Below are 15,108 nucleotides of genomic sequence, written 5' to 3'. Positions count from 1 at the left end.
TTTTTACCTTTCCCTAACCAGGTGTTAGTCATTCCCATATCTGGCCTTCATCTTATTCCAGTCCATTGTTTTTGTCAGGCCTCTGTTTCTCCTGAGTTCTGAGTATGTGTTGACTAAGCACATTTCTTTTATCACACACTTGTGTGTGTACTCTTTAGCCTTTTATTTAAGAATAGAATACGAACAGTTTTTACATAAGCAATATGGAGTCCTGGGAAAACAGGAACTGATTCTTTTAATTCACTCTTTGTATGAGGTTATTAAGAGAGCAAGGAAAAAGCAGTCCTAACTTTGAAACTAGAAGCTTCATCCAGCATTCTGGTATGAGCCAGCTGGAGACTCTGCATTCTTATATTCTTATGTCTTGTTGTCCATTCTTAGGTTGCACCTGGACACAACTGGCCTTATCTCCCATCTGTCTAGCATATCACTTTGTCCAAGGTGATTTTTTTTTTTTTTTTTTGCTCCTCTCATAACATGCAAACCTCAAGTCTGGTTCTGTTTTCTACGAACTCACCAATCCTCAATAAAGCATAGGCTAATATGGCAGGATTTCCAAAAGCTGTTACTATGAGACTTTTAATTCCATTTAAAGTGGAGCCCAATACTGCTAGCATCCTTTATTCAATAACTATATGATCCATTTGCTCTCTTATGTATTGTCTGCTGAAAGTCTCACTACTTGCTTTAGGCAAATAATAATCCAGCATTGGTCTCACTATCTCTTTCCCTACCTGAAGTGTTGAGATTTTTAATGAGAATGTATTTGATTTGAAAATTTGATTATAACGAAGTTAGCTAACTACATTGACTATTAACCTGCTCCTGAATAAATAAAGAACTTGGCTGCAGTGTCAAATCCCTTTACTGTCTTATCTGTATCGTCAACATTTTTTTCACTCAATTTTATGCATCTCAAAAATTAAATGAGCTTCTTCCTGAATCACTCTTGAAATGTTTTAATGAGAGTTTCTGAAGTAGTAAATAGGTTTTAGTGTGTTGTGAGAGTAATAATTGCAATAATTCCTAACGGAGAGTGTTAACCTTTCTGTAGGGCTATGTCTAGACTACGCTCTATTTTCGAAAGAAGATTCCGCAGGAATTTGCATATCTTCTTCTGATCTCACTTTCAAAAGTGAAATTGGTGTGGACATGGTTTTTTTAGGAAAAAATCCTTTTTCGAAAAAAAACGCTCTTCCTTAAAAAATGAGGTTTATGCAGTTTTTTTCCGAAAGATCCACTTTCAAAAGTGAGATTGGAAGAAGATATGCAAATTCCCAAGGAATTGCCTCCAAGGAATTTGCATCTCCTCTTTCAAAAATAGAATGTAGTTTAGACATACCCTAAGATTTGTAAACTAGCCTTCGTAATTTTGGAAATTTATTGAATAGTATCTACCAAATTTTGAAATGGTAGCATTCTCTACTAAATGCAATAGATTTTTAGTTATTACTCTGAAACCCTACTTGTTGCATCTCCTATTAAGTTCTATAGAAATTTTCCATATACTCTTTCACTTTTATATATAAAGTTGTAAACTTGTTTTATAAATTAACCTGGCTTTTAATTATCCTAATGTGAGGTTAAGTTTCAAGGAGGAAACAATATATAGGAGTTGACAATAATTACTCTACTCTGTTGGGACCAGTTGGTTCTTATGGCTGGGAATTGGTACATAGTAACAGAGGCCTGGGTTAGAGAAATTTACATCTCTGTCTTTTTATTGTTGTTCTCATGAACAACATCCCACTTTGTACAGCACAGCACATAAAAAGCAGGAATCTAACAATTGTTCTATGCTCTTTCCAATTCAACCTGCTTAACTCAGGCATTCGTTACCAATTCCTGGGTCTCCTTATCTTCCACAAAACCTGTTGATGGGAAAGACTCACTTTTAGCCCTTAGCCTCTACTGCTGGGTTTTGTTTGTTTAATTCTGTATGAATTAAAGTACTTTTGAAAATGGATGCATTTTCATATGGGCATTATAACACAAAATGTAAAAGAATGACAACACGTACTAATCTACATACCCCAGTGAGGAGATGTATAAAGAAGGGCAGGGGAGAAATGGATCAAATTTGTTGATACTTGCATGGAAGTTTGTGTTCAATAAATATAGGATTATTATGAGTTTTTTCCCTCAAATTCCAGCCTCACATCTTAAGCAGTTTGGCCTGTGGCTTTTTCCATTACATTCTACTGTCTCGTGAAGGCTCAGGCTGTTACTTCCTGTGATGTCCATGTATAGAAGTTAGCAGACTCTGATGACAGTGGATTCTACAGAACATGATGTGGGAGCATAAGATTTTCCATTTGAATCTGGGGAAGATGCTTCTGGGAGTAGCTAGTAATTTCCAGGCTTAAATTTAGCACCTTAGACTAGTTTAAGACAGGAATCATAATGGAAAAGGGATTAGTGATATCTCCATAAAGCAGCCCCCAGCCCAACCTTCATCCATTAATGATTCTAAAATGAGTATGCAGCTTTTCATAATATTACAAACCACAAAGGTGTGTTTGGACTGTGCACTTTTTCTCCCCATATTTTTATCACGTCTACGGGTTGGTTTTCTTTTGCAATTAAAAGGAGGACTGGTTTTCTGGCACATTATTAGGTTGAGCTATAAGAATTTTTTCACTTCAATAGGAAGACTTCAAAGCAGAAACTGAAAGCAGATGTTCAGGTTTGCTGGGCAGTCAGACTTAACTTGAAAACTTCCATAGCCTCTTTATTAAAAGCCTAAAGTTTTGTGTTACTGATTTGTGGAGAGGAAATTTGTTGTGAATGGGGTTTTCCTGTTAATTTTTCTTTCTGTGTTCTGAGTAGATTCAGTGAACCATATTGGCTAAATTATACAGTATGTTCTTCATAGCACCATCCTCTGGGAGAAGGCTTGCTAAGCAGCCCATTAAGAAAGTCATGACATGCAGATGTCTGGCAAATAAGCTTGGAACTATTAAGCAAAGGAAAGAAAAATAACATCTGAGATTTTGATTTATTTATACTAACATAGGTTTTCAACCTCATAAAACCTGAATACATCACTAAGTACCTCCCAGAGCAGCTGCTTTTGTCCATATGGGACAGTTCATTGAAAAAGAAAATATAGTCATTTTTAGCTTAAAGAAAAAGCATCAAATTCAAACTAATAGTGATGTGTTAAAACAGGAGCTGATGTGATCTTAGTATCTGTCCCTTTACACTCCATGTTACACATTTAATTATTTATTTTTAATTGCTGGGGGGTTTTCCGCTGCTACTATTTAAAGAAAAACAAGAATGCGCTTCCCATCCATTAAAATACAATTAAAAATCATTATAAATCCAAAGCAACAGAAACCCCCTCCCCAGATATATGACCACAAGGTAGAGGAAGCAAAAAGGGAAATATCCACTTCTCCCTCTACCCCTCAAACTTGTAAAATAAACTTCTCACACCTCACCTAACATTTCCTCCCCCGCCACCCCCCAAGTATCTTCAAAGGCCATTGTAAAGCTCTGCTTACATATTGATGATGTTCTGTAGGCCAAAAAGTCTTCTCCTCTAGAGCGCTCTGGAATGCTCAGGTCTCATTAACCTGTATTGACAGACCATGAAAGCAACTTCTCCACCCTAACAGGAGAGACTGGCTCTGATCTCAAACCAGAGAAGGCATGTCATGGAGTAGTACATGCCATGGAAATAACATGCAACCCACCAAGGTGTGTTTCTAAGCCATGCAGATTTCAGAATAGGGCCAGCAATGTAAGTGAAGCATACAAGGACATGGAATAACCCCATGAGTGACATTGCAGCTATGAAGTCCTGAACTGATTTAGAAGACTTGTTAGCTGTATGACTTTTAAAACTCCTTAGACACAGTATCCCTCAGTTCCTTTCATGCCACAGGTAGGAACTTCCTTAGCTTGTACAGCAGAGCTACTCAATACATGACCCATGGGCTGCCCATTTGTTTGCAGCCCGCAGTATAGTTTGGGTTTACATGGGGCTCAACACATGGCCCGCAGGTGGGATCCTTTGAACATGAGCTCCACTGGGAACATGCTCCACAACGGTGAGGTGCCTCACAAGTGAGGTGAGCATTGAAAGAGGCAAGCAGACAGGCTGACTGGAACAGACGGGTACAGGATGTTGGCATTTCTAGGAGGAGGTGCCAGGAGCGCCTGAGCATTGTAGGAAGTGCTGGCTGTTTAGCCTTGTGGGCAGAGCCTGAGAGGTGTTGACTGGCTCACACGGACCACGTTTGGGTCCAGCGCCACGGCTTAAGGCTTAATCTTTGTATTCATGCCCATCACTGTGAAAGAAACTATTTGCATGTATACATAACCGCACTTAAGTTGCGGCCCTCAGCATGTGCTATGAGTATCATTGTGGCCCCCAGGCTTCCAAAGTTGAGTAGCCCTGCTTTAAAGCTAAAGATGATATTCAGATTGTGCATCTAAAAATCTATGCAAGGATTATTTAAGAAATTTAATTTTTTTTTAATCTTCAGCAACACACTGATTAAATATTTATAAAGCAAATTTTAAACTAAGGTCCTGAGCAAATATTACAGTAATGCACAACTGTTCTTGTCTGTATATTCAGAAACAGAGAGTACATAGTTGGAGGATGGCAAATGCCTGTTAAATGACTTCATTATCTCTTTAATGGCTCTTTAACAGTTTCAATGTTGTATTAATAGGTCTGGCAGGCTGGAAGGCTTTTTCTCTTTTACGTTACTAGGTTCCCTCCGGAGGAAGACTCATCAGGATGCAGCTGTAGCCACCAGTGGTGGGAACCTGTAGGAAGGGCCAGAACAGGGATATGAAGAGTTGGAAGGACGGATACTGACCCAGGGGTGCCCTAAATTTTTGATTGCCCTACACAGATGTGTATGCCTAAGGATGGCCCTGCCCTACCCTCTGGTATCCTATTCTGAGATATAGCATCCAAAGCCTTCTAGCGGGTTCTAGTTTTTGGATTATGTTCCAAAATATGTTCCACAATATGACAAAGTTGAATGTTCTTGTGGTATTTTGTGGCCAGCTGAAAGCAGAAATACAAGAAATCTCAGGAGACAGAATATTTGTGTAAGGCTTCTGTTCTCCTCCTGCAAAAGCAAGAAGTTATGATAATCTAGATGAGCTCCTGATCTTCTGAGTGCCCATTTGAACTGAACTTTCTGAGGTTCACCCATCACTACTGAATACTGTATAGTTTTTTAAATTACAGCAGATAAGCCTAGACAGTTTTCACTAAAACATAGTCAGACAGTAGGGAAAGGTTGTATATACTGTTCACTGTTAAGGTATGCATGTTCACTGTTAAGGTATGCATGTTCAACTCTACGTTTCACCTATATTTGACAGCAGTGAATTTGGCCATATAGTTTCTTTGAAACTTGTAATGGAGTGTATGTTTAGAAACACCAAGGTTCTGGTGTGGTTCAATTACTTCAAGTGTATCTTTTACATTTCATTGTTGGTTCTAGTTATCCCGGAAAATTTGGTGAAGGAAGTCACAAGAATCCCTGGAGCCATGAAGGACACAATCAAGAAACTTCTTGCACACAAGAGCAGTGTGAAAAAACATGACGAGCTCAAGAATGTGATCCCAGAACCAGCCATGACACCAGCTTCTAAGGTTCACTTGCCATCCTTGGATTATGAGGATGGCATTTACGTTGGAGGGATTTATGAAGAAGAGGAGAAAGGTACTGAAGATGCTGTAGAGGTGGAAGAACAGGAGGACCTTGAGAACCAGATTGACCATGAACAAATCCTTAGAGGAGATGTCTTTAGTAAGTGTGGCCATCGTTTCTTATTTATGTGAATAAATCAGTGCTGACTTTCTGTAAAAGTACATCTAAATAATAACAAGATTGCAGGCAAACATGAAACATCTCATATATTTTACCTTAAAAGGAATAAAAGTAAACCGGTACAGTGTAAAGATTAAAAAGGATCTCCTGTATAGGGTATCAGACAATTAAGGGATTAAAAACAGGTCCATTAGTTTAGACATAAATCAATGGCACTAATTATATACTTTCATGGTACTAGTTACTCACTGGCATCTACACACTACAGGGATGGGTATTCAAAGAATGCCTAAGGGAAATGAAAATAAACCTGAGTAACTGTCAAGTGAGAGAGACAAAATCTAGGAGTAGAAGAGAGAAAAATGATGAGAACATGCGTTCACTTGAAGAAATGCTGTTTTGGTAATATATTTCTTGACAAGGACTGTTTCAAAAAGATATCTAGTATAAGAGTATATCCAGCATTCTCTCTAAGCTGTGGGGCAGCAGAGCTTCACAGGTGATTAATCTGCTCTGCCCAGTCAGAGGCTAGGGCTTCCATGCAGGGAGCTGACTAATTGGGTGGGGCTGATTAATCACCTGTGAAGCTGTGCTTCCCCACAGCTTAGAGGGAACACTGGGTATGTCTTCTACACTATGGGATAAGCTCGGATTAACCTACACAACTTCAGCTATGTAGCTGAAGTTCAAGTACCTTAACTTGACTTTTGGCGCTGTCCAAACTACATGAAGTTGAAGGGAGCACACTCTCCCTTTGACTTCCCTTACTCCTTGTGGAAGCAGGACTATCAACATTGACTGGAGTGCCCCTCTTCATTCAAATTAGCATGTGTTCACTAGATCCACTAATTCAAACCCTGGAAAATCAACTGTGGCTGCTACAGTCTTCTCTGTAGTGTGAGTCTGGAACCTCCCACTGTAACTAAGACCTAGCCCAGCGAAACCAGAGTATTAAAGGAATACAAATTAATAGCTTTTCCTCCATCCTCTCTGAAAAAGCAACTGACAAATTGTCCTGCTTTATTAAGAATAAGCACTAAATTAAGTTAGCTTCCTGATACCCATGTTTGGCATCCTAGATGATGAGTGGACATTGTACAGAAAAAAAACACTATTTTGTGTCTTTGTACTTCATATAGCAAGGCTTATTCATCATGAATTGTTGTTTATGTCATATAAAAGTCACTAGCTGTACATCACAAAGTTTCTCAGGTCTTTGATTTGAATGTGGAAATTTATCAAAGAATAGAGTTGAAAACTTTGGTAGTGCTCGGATGGGAGTTCCTAACTCAGTCAGGAAGATGTACATATATTTCCTCAGAAAGCACTCAAAGCTTTTCAGTTCAGTTATTTCTTTGGAATACAGGTGTTCCTCCTTGTTGTTTACTTGGAAAGTCATCTTCTTTGTTGAAGAAGCTTTTAAATCCACTTTTAAACAATATTTATAATATCTCTAGTTCAGATTCTTCGTGGCTAAATAAATAAATACTATAAAAGACATGCCTTGCTCTTAGCTTATCTGGAAAATTTTCTTTCTTTCCCAGTGTAGGAACATAATAACTTATTGGTGATCCCTTAAACTGATTTAAATGATATATTTATGGCCCATAGTATTATTTATGAAGATATATTCAGTTTAGCAGCCACTGGAATTGTTGGTACATAGAATCAAAGAAATCTTTCAAATAATATTGATGCTTTTTTTTAAAGGAAAAGGTTATATTGACTGCTGCCAGAACAAGAATTATTTTATTGCAATAGCTATAAACCCAATTACAAATATGTTTATTAAACTGGAATATATTTGAAAATACTATTTTGCATGCCCAAGGCACTATTATTCTAAAATTCCCTTCCTTCAAGGTTAAGCAATAATTGGAGGATATTTCAGCTCAGTCAGAGGATAAAACTAAATATTACTACATGATTTGCACAGCATACCCAGCAGGACTTTCTTCAGTGTCCTTCCATTTCTGAGCTCTTCCAGCATGGATCAGTTTAGGATCTCAAAATACTTTACAAAAGTGGAAAGACTTGAGGCATATGGCAATTAAGTGACTTATCCGTACACACTCTGAACAAACAATAGAATCCAAGTCTCCTGAAGGGTAGTTTCATGCTCTAACCACTTGAATAGACTGTTTCTACTAGAAAAATACACCAAGTCAGAACATGACTTTGATGAGCTGTGTCAAACTAACTGTTGTTCATAATACTGCAATTTGTATAAAGAGTGATGAGTCGTGTTCTATATCCTGTCATTGGGTTCTAGAACACCAAATAAACTGGGACTTTTCTTAGAATTGTGTTTTAATTCAATGCAGCTTTCTAGTGAACAGAAGCTCAGATTAGAACTAGCATAGGCTCACATTACAGTGCTGCCTTTGCACCTATGAGGAAGTTGACCCACATTCATGTCATATTCATTTGAGCCTCAAAAGACTGAAAAGGGTTTTTGAAGATTGATTGATCATAATATGCCAGTGGGGTGAATTATCATAAAGGAGTGATTTGTGAAGGGTCTGATTTCTGCAGAAGTAAGATCCATTCATTCACACAGGAATGAAGAAGAAATATCAGTATTCAAGTATTTGAATGAATATATATTAAAAACTCTAATTAGTGGGACTAAAGCTCTAATTAGTGTGGAGTCTCTAAGGTGCTACAGAACTACTTTTTTTTTAAGTTGTAGACCAACATGGCTACCTCTCTGAGACTTTTTTAGGATAACATAATTATTCAATTTTAGTGGGATAACACAAATTAGTAATATTTGTCAGCAAAGCAGTTTAGGAAACGTCATGATGCAGCAGAATGAAATTCAGTCCCTGAATAGGTAGAACCAGCACTTAGTATTGTGGGACATAAAGTGCATACATAAATACTTCCAGATACCTGTCTTTTGAAGTCCACATAACAGGTAGTTAAATAAGATAATATAACATACATTCCAGCTGAGGAGCAATATCCCTTAGTAATTTTTGGCCTTTTCCTACTGGCAACATATTTTTAGAAAGAAGTTTATTGAGTATGAATTTCTTCAAGAAAGATATCTACATAAGATGCTGTTGAGAACAAGCTAATTACAGTGATGATCATGGGTATCTAAAATAGAGATATCTTTCCAAGAAGGTAAGAATAACACATGATTTCATCTACCTTATTAATTTAGGTATCCAGTATAATTTCTTGAAGTGCCTTATTCCTTCTGTTTTTAAAAAGTTACTCTATTTTTGTAACAAATGGTTGGATAATGATTTCTATAATTATAACCAAATCCTAGAAATTAGGAATGAAAGTGAACTATTAGGTCATCTGGGAATGCAGCGTTTCCTAGTGGTTAGAGCAATGAACTGCGGCTCAGCACATTTGGGTTCTATTCCAGACTCTGTGATTTATTCCCAGATTTATAAAGGTATTTAGGCATTGCAACACTCAAGGTTGCAATGCCTGAGATTTAGAAGCCTAAATATTGTTTTCAAAAGGAAGTTTTATGCCTAAGTGCCATCATGTATTTGCGCCTCAGTTTCTTCAGCAGCAAAATTAGGCTAATACTGACCTCCTTTGTAAAGCTTTTTGGGATCTATTGATGGAAAAACACTATTTAAGTGCTAGATATTTAATTAACTATTAATTTTTATCCTTCTCCTACCATTACAAGACTTCTCAGATCATGGCAGCCATTGCTTTTTTTAGAACTTTTTTAAAGTGCCCATTAAGTTTATTTTGCACGTGATGCTCAAGATTCAGAATAGTAACGGATGAATTTGCTTTTTTCACTTTCAAATTTCTGTATTGGTTGTGAGTGCACAGAATTCACCTCCTGGAGCCTTGCAGGCAATGTGTCTGTATGGATCCCAGCACAGAGTTCTGTTTACTTTAATGTGCAACTTCTCTAGACTCTACACAGGAACTGATTTCTGTCCACATACACCTTACTGTACAAACACGGCTTATGTCTCTACTGGGGCCATTCAAGTTCTATCCTAATGAGCTGGAATGTTCCATTACTAATGTAAGGTATTTAGATACTGAATGTTTCAGAAGAATTTGTGTTGTGCCAAAGAGTACTTACTGGTAACTAAATTGGCATCTTTCTGCATACAGGAAGAATTCAGGTTGAACCTCTCTAGTCCAGCACCCTTGGGGCTGGACCAGCACCAAACCAGAGAATTTGGTTAACCATGGGAGGTCAGTATTGTCTAGTAACATTGCCAACACTTCCACTGCTTACTGGGCAAGTAGAGGACATTTAAGGGTAAATTAGAGCTAAATAACTACACAGAACACTGAAAGCCAGGATTGGTGGCTGTAAACACTTTATGGGACCATGGGGAAACTTGGCTACGCCCATGATAAGTGGACATCTGGCTAACTAAAATCATGCTGGACCTCAGATGTTGCCAGACCAAAGAGTGCCAGACTAGAAAAGTTCAACCTGTACTATGCAATGAATCTCAATCCAGAACCTGACAGAGAAAGAGTGTGTTTTGTTGGCTTTCTGATTTAATCCCTCCTATAAATAGGACTTAAGGCATTTTACCCTCTGTGGCATTCAAACAGCCTTTCTTTCAATTCAGGGTATACATATTAATTGTATTTCCCTTCTTGTATAATGTCCAAATACTACATTTCACCTACTTTGCCTTGGTTTACTTAGCCGGGTTTAGTGTTGGTTATGAAAAGCTTTGGCGAAAAAACTGCACACATTTTACCTACAGCAATGAATGAGCAAAGCAGTTCCTTTAAAGATATGAGCTGTGTCTAGACTGGCAAGATTTTCCGGAAAATCAGCCACTTTTCCGGAAAAACTTGCCAGCTGTCTACACTGGACGCTTGAATTTCTGGAAAAGCACTGACGATCTCATATAAGATGGTCAGTGATTTTCCGGAAATACTATGCTGCTCCCGTTCGGGCAAAAGTCTTTTTCCGAAAGACTTTTGCGCAAAAGGGCCAGTGTAGACAGCACAGTACTGTTTTCTGCAAAAAAGCCCCGATCGCAAAAATGGCGATCGGGGCTTTTTTGCGGAAAAGCATGTCTAGATTGGCCACGGACGCTTTTCCGCAAAAAGTGCTTTTCCGGAAAAGTGTCCTGCCAATCTAGACGTGCTTTTCCGAAAATTATTTTAACAGAAAACTTTTCCGTTAAAAGCATTTCCGGAAAATCATGCCAATGTAGACGTAGCCATGAAGTCCTGAGGTGGTGGTGTGCATTTTGACAAATTTCTGTTAAGCCTGGATAGCATCATACAGGTTGTACCTCCCAAAACTGGAATTCTCTGGTCCAGCAACATCCATTGTCCAGCAGGACCATGGATGTTCCTGGATCAGAGAACCCCAGTAGCCTAATGGCAGGAGGGCAATCCAGGAGGGGCTGGGCTGAAGCAGCAGGATGGGGCAGAGACTTGGGCTGGCAGCAGCCTGCAGGAGTGGGGCTGGAGCCGGCAGCAGCACCCAGCACTGGGACCAGGTCAGAGCAGCCCCCAGCAGTGCAGAATCAGGCCAGTGACAGTCTGTGGAGTCAGATCCTGCAGGCTGCCACAGGGCTGGGACAAGAGCCTGGGCACTCGGCAGCCCCAGGCAGCCTGACCAAGGCCAAAGCCAGCCCCTGGCAGTGCGGACTGCTGGAGCCCAGCAAGAAGTCTGGCTGTGGCAGCAGCAATGGGGCTAGCAACCCAGCAGGCAGCACTGCAGGGGATGGAGGTAGTTCCCTCATCCACCCCGAAGCTGGCAGAGTTGGCAGCCTAGGGCTGTGGAAGGAAACCTTCTCTAATCTGCCAAATTCCTTTATTCGGGACTGGTCCCGAAGGTACCGGATAAGAGAGATGTCCAACCTGTATAAAAATCATTGTCCTCTGTACATCAATCCATTTGCTACTATGTGGTATAGACATTGACCACAATTGCAGTGTTGCTTTTGCTCTTATTACAATGGATCACTGGCTCTGATTGAACCAATGTTTTCCTGTTTTTAATATTTACTGGGAGTTGGATTTTTTAATCAGGGCTTTTTTTAATAAAGCCCTATTCCGGAGGATCTCTTATTCCTACTTTAAAGTAGGAATAAGAGATCCTCCGGAATAGGGCTTTATTCCGGAGGATCGGGCCAGTCTAGACGCTCTTTTCCGGCTTTTCTACAAGCCGGAAAAAAGCGGCGGACATCTTTATTTAAATCCCACGGGGGATATTTAAATCCCCCGCGGATTTCCCTATTACGAAGTTTAAAATTAGCATGCCCCTTTCAGAAAAGGGGCCAGTGTAGACGTAGCCTATATGTATTTATGTGACAGTTGTGGAGAGGGACATAAACTACTACAGACATAAAGAAGGGGCACAATCAAATACATTTGAAAATCACTGGTTTCCATGTAAATACAGTAGATCATTTATATGTATAATGGATCAATTGCTTACAGCTATATTACACAGATAAATAACAGCTAATACTCCATTCAGCTGAAGAAGTGGGTTGTGCACACGAAAGCTCATGATACCATCTACACGTTTTGTTCGTCTTTAAGGTGTTACTAGACTATTTGTTGTTTTTTAGGTTTTTCCTGTTACAGACTAACTTGGCTACCCCCTGAAGCTTTTGAACAAAAATACTGTTTGGAGATTGAAATGATTAAGAATAGCTCGGGCCAGTTACACCAAACATTGGACCTGTCAACTTTGAGAGCAGCCCTTTACATTATACACCTAAAAATATTAAAGGAAAATGTTAAAATTTGCAAAGTCAAGCACTCAAAAGTGAAGTGCCAGTATAAGGGCAAGCTGGACCTGTTCTGGGGATGAATCAAGTCTATTTAGTAGAGGAGGCTGTTGTCTGAAGGGCCCCTGCTACATTTGCTGCAAAAGTTGGAAGGTGCTAGTGGCTGAGACAAGGGACTGTAGGCAGCTGAATGCTGCCAGGAGAATTGAATTCTGCCTCTGCTTCAGAGTTCCTGTGATGCTTGGCAAATCCCCCAAAACAAAGTTTTCACGAATGCTTCAGAAGGGTAGCTGTGTTAGTATGTAACTGGAAAAACTTTAAAAAACAACGAATAGCCCAGCAGCACCTTAAAAACTAACAAAACATGTGACCTGAATCGCTTCAGAGCAGGATTTGGATACTACAACGCAGTCCACACATTGTACAATGAGAAGACAGAATTTAAAATAGCAGCCTGTTCATGGAGACCATCCATCCTGTACACTGAATAAGGTATAGAGGTGTCATCCCATGTACTACATTATCTGTATCAGTTTATGGAACACGTAGTGGAATACAACCATGAAATGACCTAGCATACTGTGAACATGAAAGGATCTCTTGGCTTGCTTGCACCAAAAGTTAAAAAGGTTTTGAATTCCCCTTTCTTTATACTATTAAATACAGTTGTCGTCTCTTAGATTCTACATTATTATGTTCTGAATCATAAGCAAAACATTTCAGCTAAGCAGGTTGATTGCTGCTGGTTTTATTCTTCTTTGATAATTGGCCCAGTGTGAGTGCAAATAATCTGTAGATGCTGCTCAACTGGATAAAAGCCTCATAAAAAGATGTAGGCAATCTGGCAAATGAAGTCATCTGGAAGCTGGACATGGTGGTGGCAGCAGAGATGTAGATAGAATTCTCAAACCTCCTGGATTGGCTGGGAATCTCCCGGAATCTGAATCAATCTTCCAGTGGCTAGATTGAAACCGGTCTAGGAGATTTTAATAGGCTACTAAAAGTCCAGTCAGCAGAGCTAAGGTGGACTTCCTCCTCACAGCACCCAGAAGCAAGCAACTGACAGGTCCCTCTAGCTACTAGGCACAGGGGCAGTCAGGGATTCAAGTGCCTGCTTCAAGTGCCAGCTTCGCAACTCCCACTGGCCAGGAACTGCAGCCAGTGGGAACTATGGGGGAGGGGTGTTGCCTGAAGGCCGGAAAAGTGCACAGAGCCACTTGACAGCTCCTGAGCCTAGGAGTCAGACATGCTGGTCGCTTCTGGGAGGCACCCAATGTAAGGGCCTGCATCCGCAGCCCCTGTCCCAGGCCTGAGTCCCCTCCCACACCCAATCTCCCTCTCAGAGATCCTCCTGCACCAACCTCCAATCCCAGACTCAGCCCAAAGCCCCCTCCCACATTCTGAACCCTCAGCCCCATCCACCAGTCCAGAGCCTGCACTCTCCCCTGTACTCAACCCCCCCTCTGCCCCAGCCTACTCAAAATTAGTGAGGGTGGGGAAGAATGAGCAATGGAGGGAGGAAGGACCTCAGAGAAGGGGCAGAACAAGGGTGCTGGGCTTTGTGCAGCTATACAAATAGCAACCCTAAATGGAGACATTCCTTTTTTAGATAGTGGTACAATATTATGCAGTTCTTCTAGGTTTTCTAGAGTTTTGAAACATTTTATGGGTAACTTTGATTTAGGCTGCTGAACTTAATTTTGTTTTATTTTTGCAAGGCTTTTTACTGTTTAATATTAGATGGTGTTTGGTCCTGGTGTGAGGGCATGGGACTAGATTAATGACCTCTCATGGTCATTATTACAGTTCTAGTATTATATGATACTATATTTCATAGTAAGATAAATAGTGTCAATGACTGTTTTCTGAAGCTGTTATAAGATCCAAACATAAGAGAGTAGGTGAATATGGTCCCCTGAAGGCATCTGTTTACTAGATACTGTTTTGTAAGAGGCCTATGTATCAGTGTTAACTATTTAGAAATGGGTGTAATTATAGCTCGTATACATATTTATTTGTTTCACAAGGTGAAAGCTCGATATGTTCATTTTATACTTACACTAACCCCAACATTGAGACATGGCTAACTACTGATTTGCTTACCTGTTCAGAATTCAGAATGCTTTCCCCGTTACCTGAGAGAGGCAAAAACAGCTATAAGAGCTAGGAAAAACCTTTGGGGGCAGAGTCATGTTTTTGTTCTGTGTTTGTACAGATCCTAGTAAATGGCGTCCTGGTCCATGACTGGGGTTCCTAAGTGTTATGATATTACTACTAATAATAAAAATAATAAAATAAACTACTTACCTTCTATCATGCCATGCATTCATTCTTCCAGGATGGCTGCCTCATTAAGAGGACATTGTGGTACCATAGATGAGATATAAGAAATGTAATAATATTTAAGTATGTCCACCGAGATGGGCGGAGACTAAAACTTTAGGGATAGAATATGTATTACTGGAAGAAAACAAAAATATATTTTTAAAACAAAGTGTACTACAAAAAACTTTATATACAGCAGTTGCTTCTGCAAAGAGTTGAAACCAAGTGCAGGTAAAGGAAAACTTATCTTAGATTTGGATAAG

The 15,108-nt window shown here is 39.7% G+C and overlaps 1 protein-coding gene across 4 annotated transcripts in view; it reads left to right on the top strand.

The window, feature by feature from the left end:
* Positions 1 to 15,108, top strand: part of EGFL6 (EGF like domain multiple 6) — a 64,582-nt gene that overhangs the window by 36,344 nt on the left and 13,130 nt on the right. For all 4 annotated transcript variants that reach the window (XM_075914773.2, XM_075914763.2, XM_075914762.2 and 1 more), the window contains one exon: positions 5,478 to 5,786. In XM_075914773.2, the coding sequence (XP_075770888.2) occupies positions 5,478 to 5,786 (309 nt within the window). The remainder of the gene's footprint in view (positions 1 to 5,477; positions 5,787 to 15,108) is intronic.

The sequence above is a fragment of the Pelodiscus sinensis genome, chromosome 1, assembly GCF_052426305.1.
Source record: "Pelodiscus sinensis isolate ZL-2025 chromosome 1, ASM5242630v1, whole genome shotgun sequence".
In the NCBI taxonomy this organism is placed as follows: Eukaryota; Metazoa; Chordata; order Testudines; family Trionychidae; genus Pelodiscus; species Pelodiscus sinensis.
This window is presented reverse-complemented; position numbering and strand designations above follow the sequence as displayed.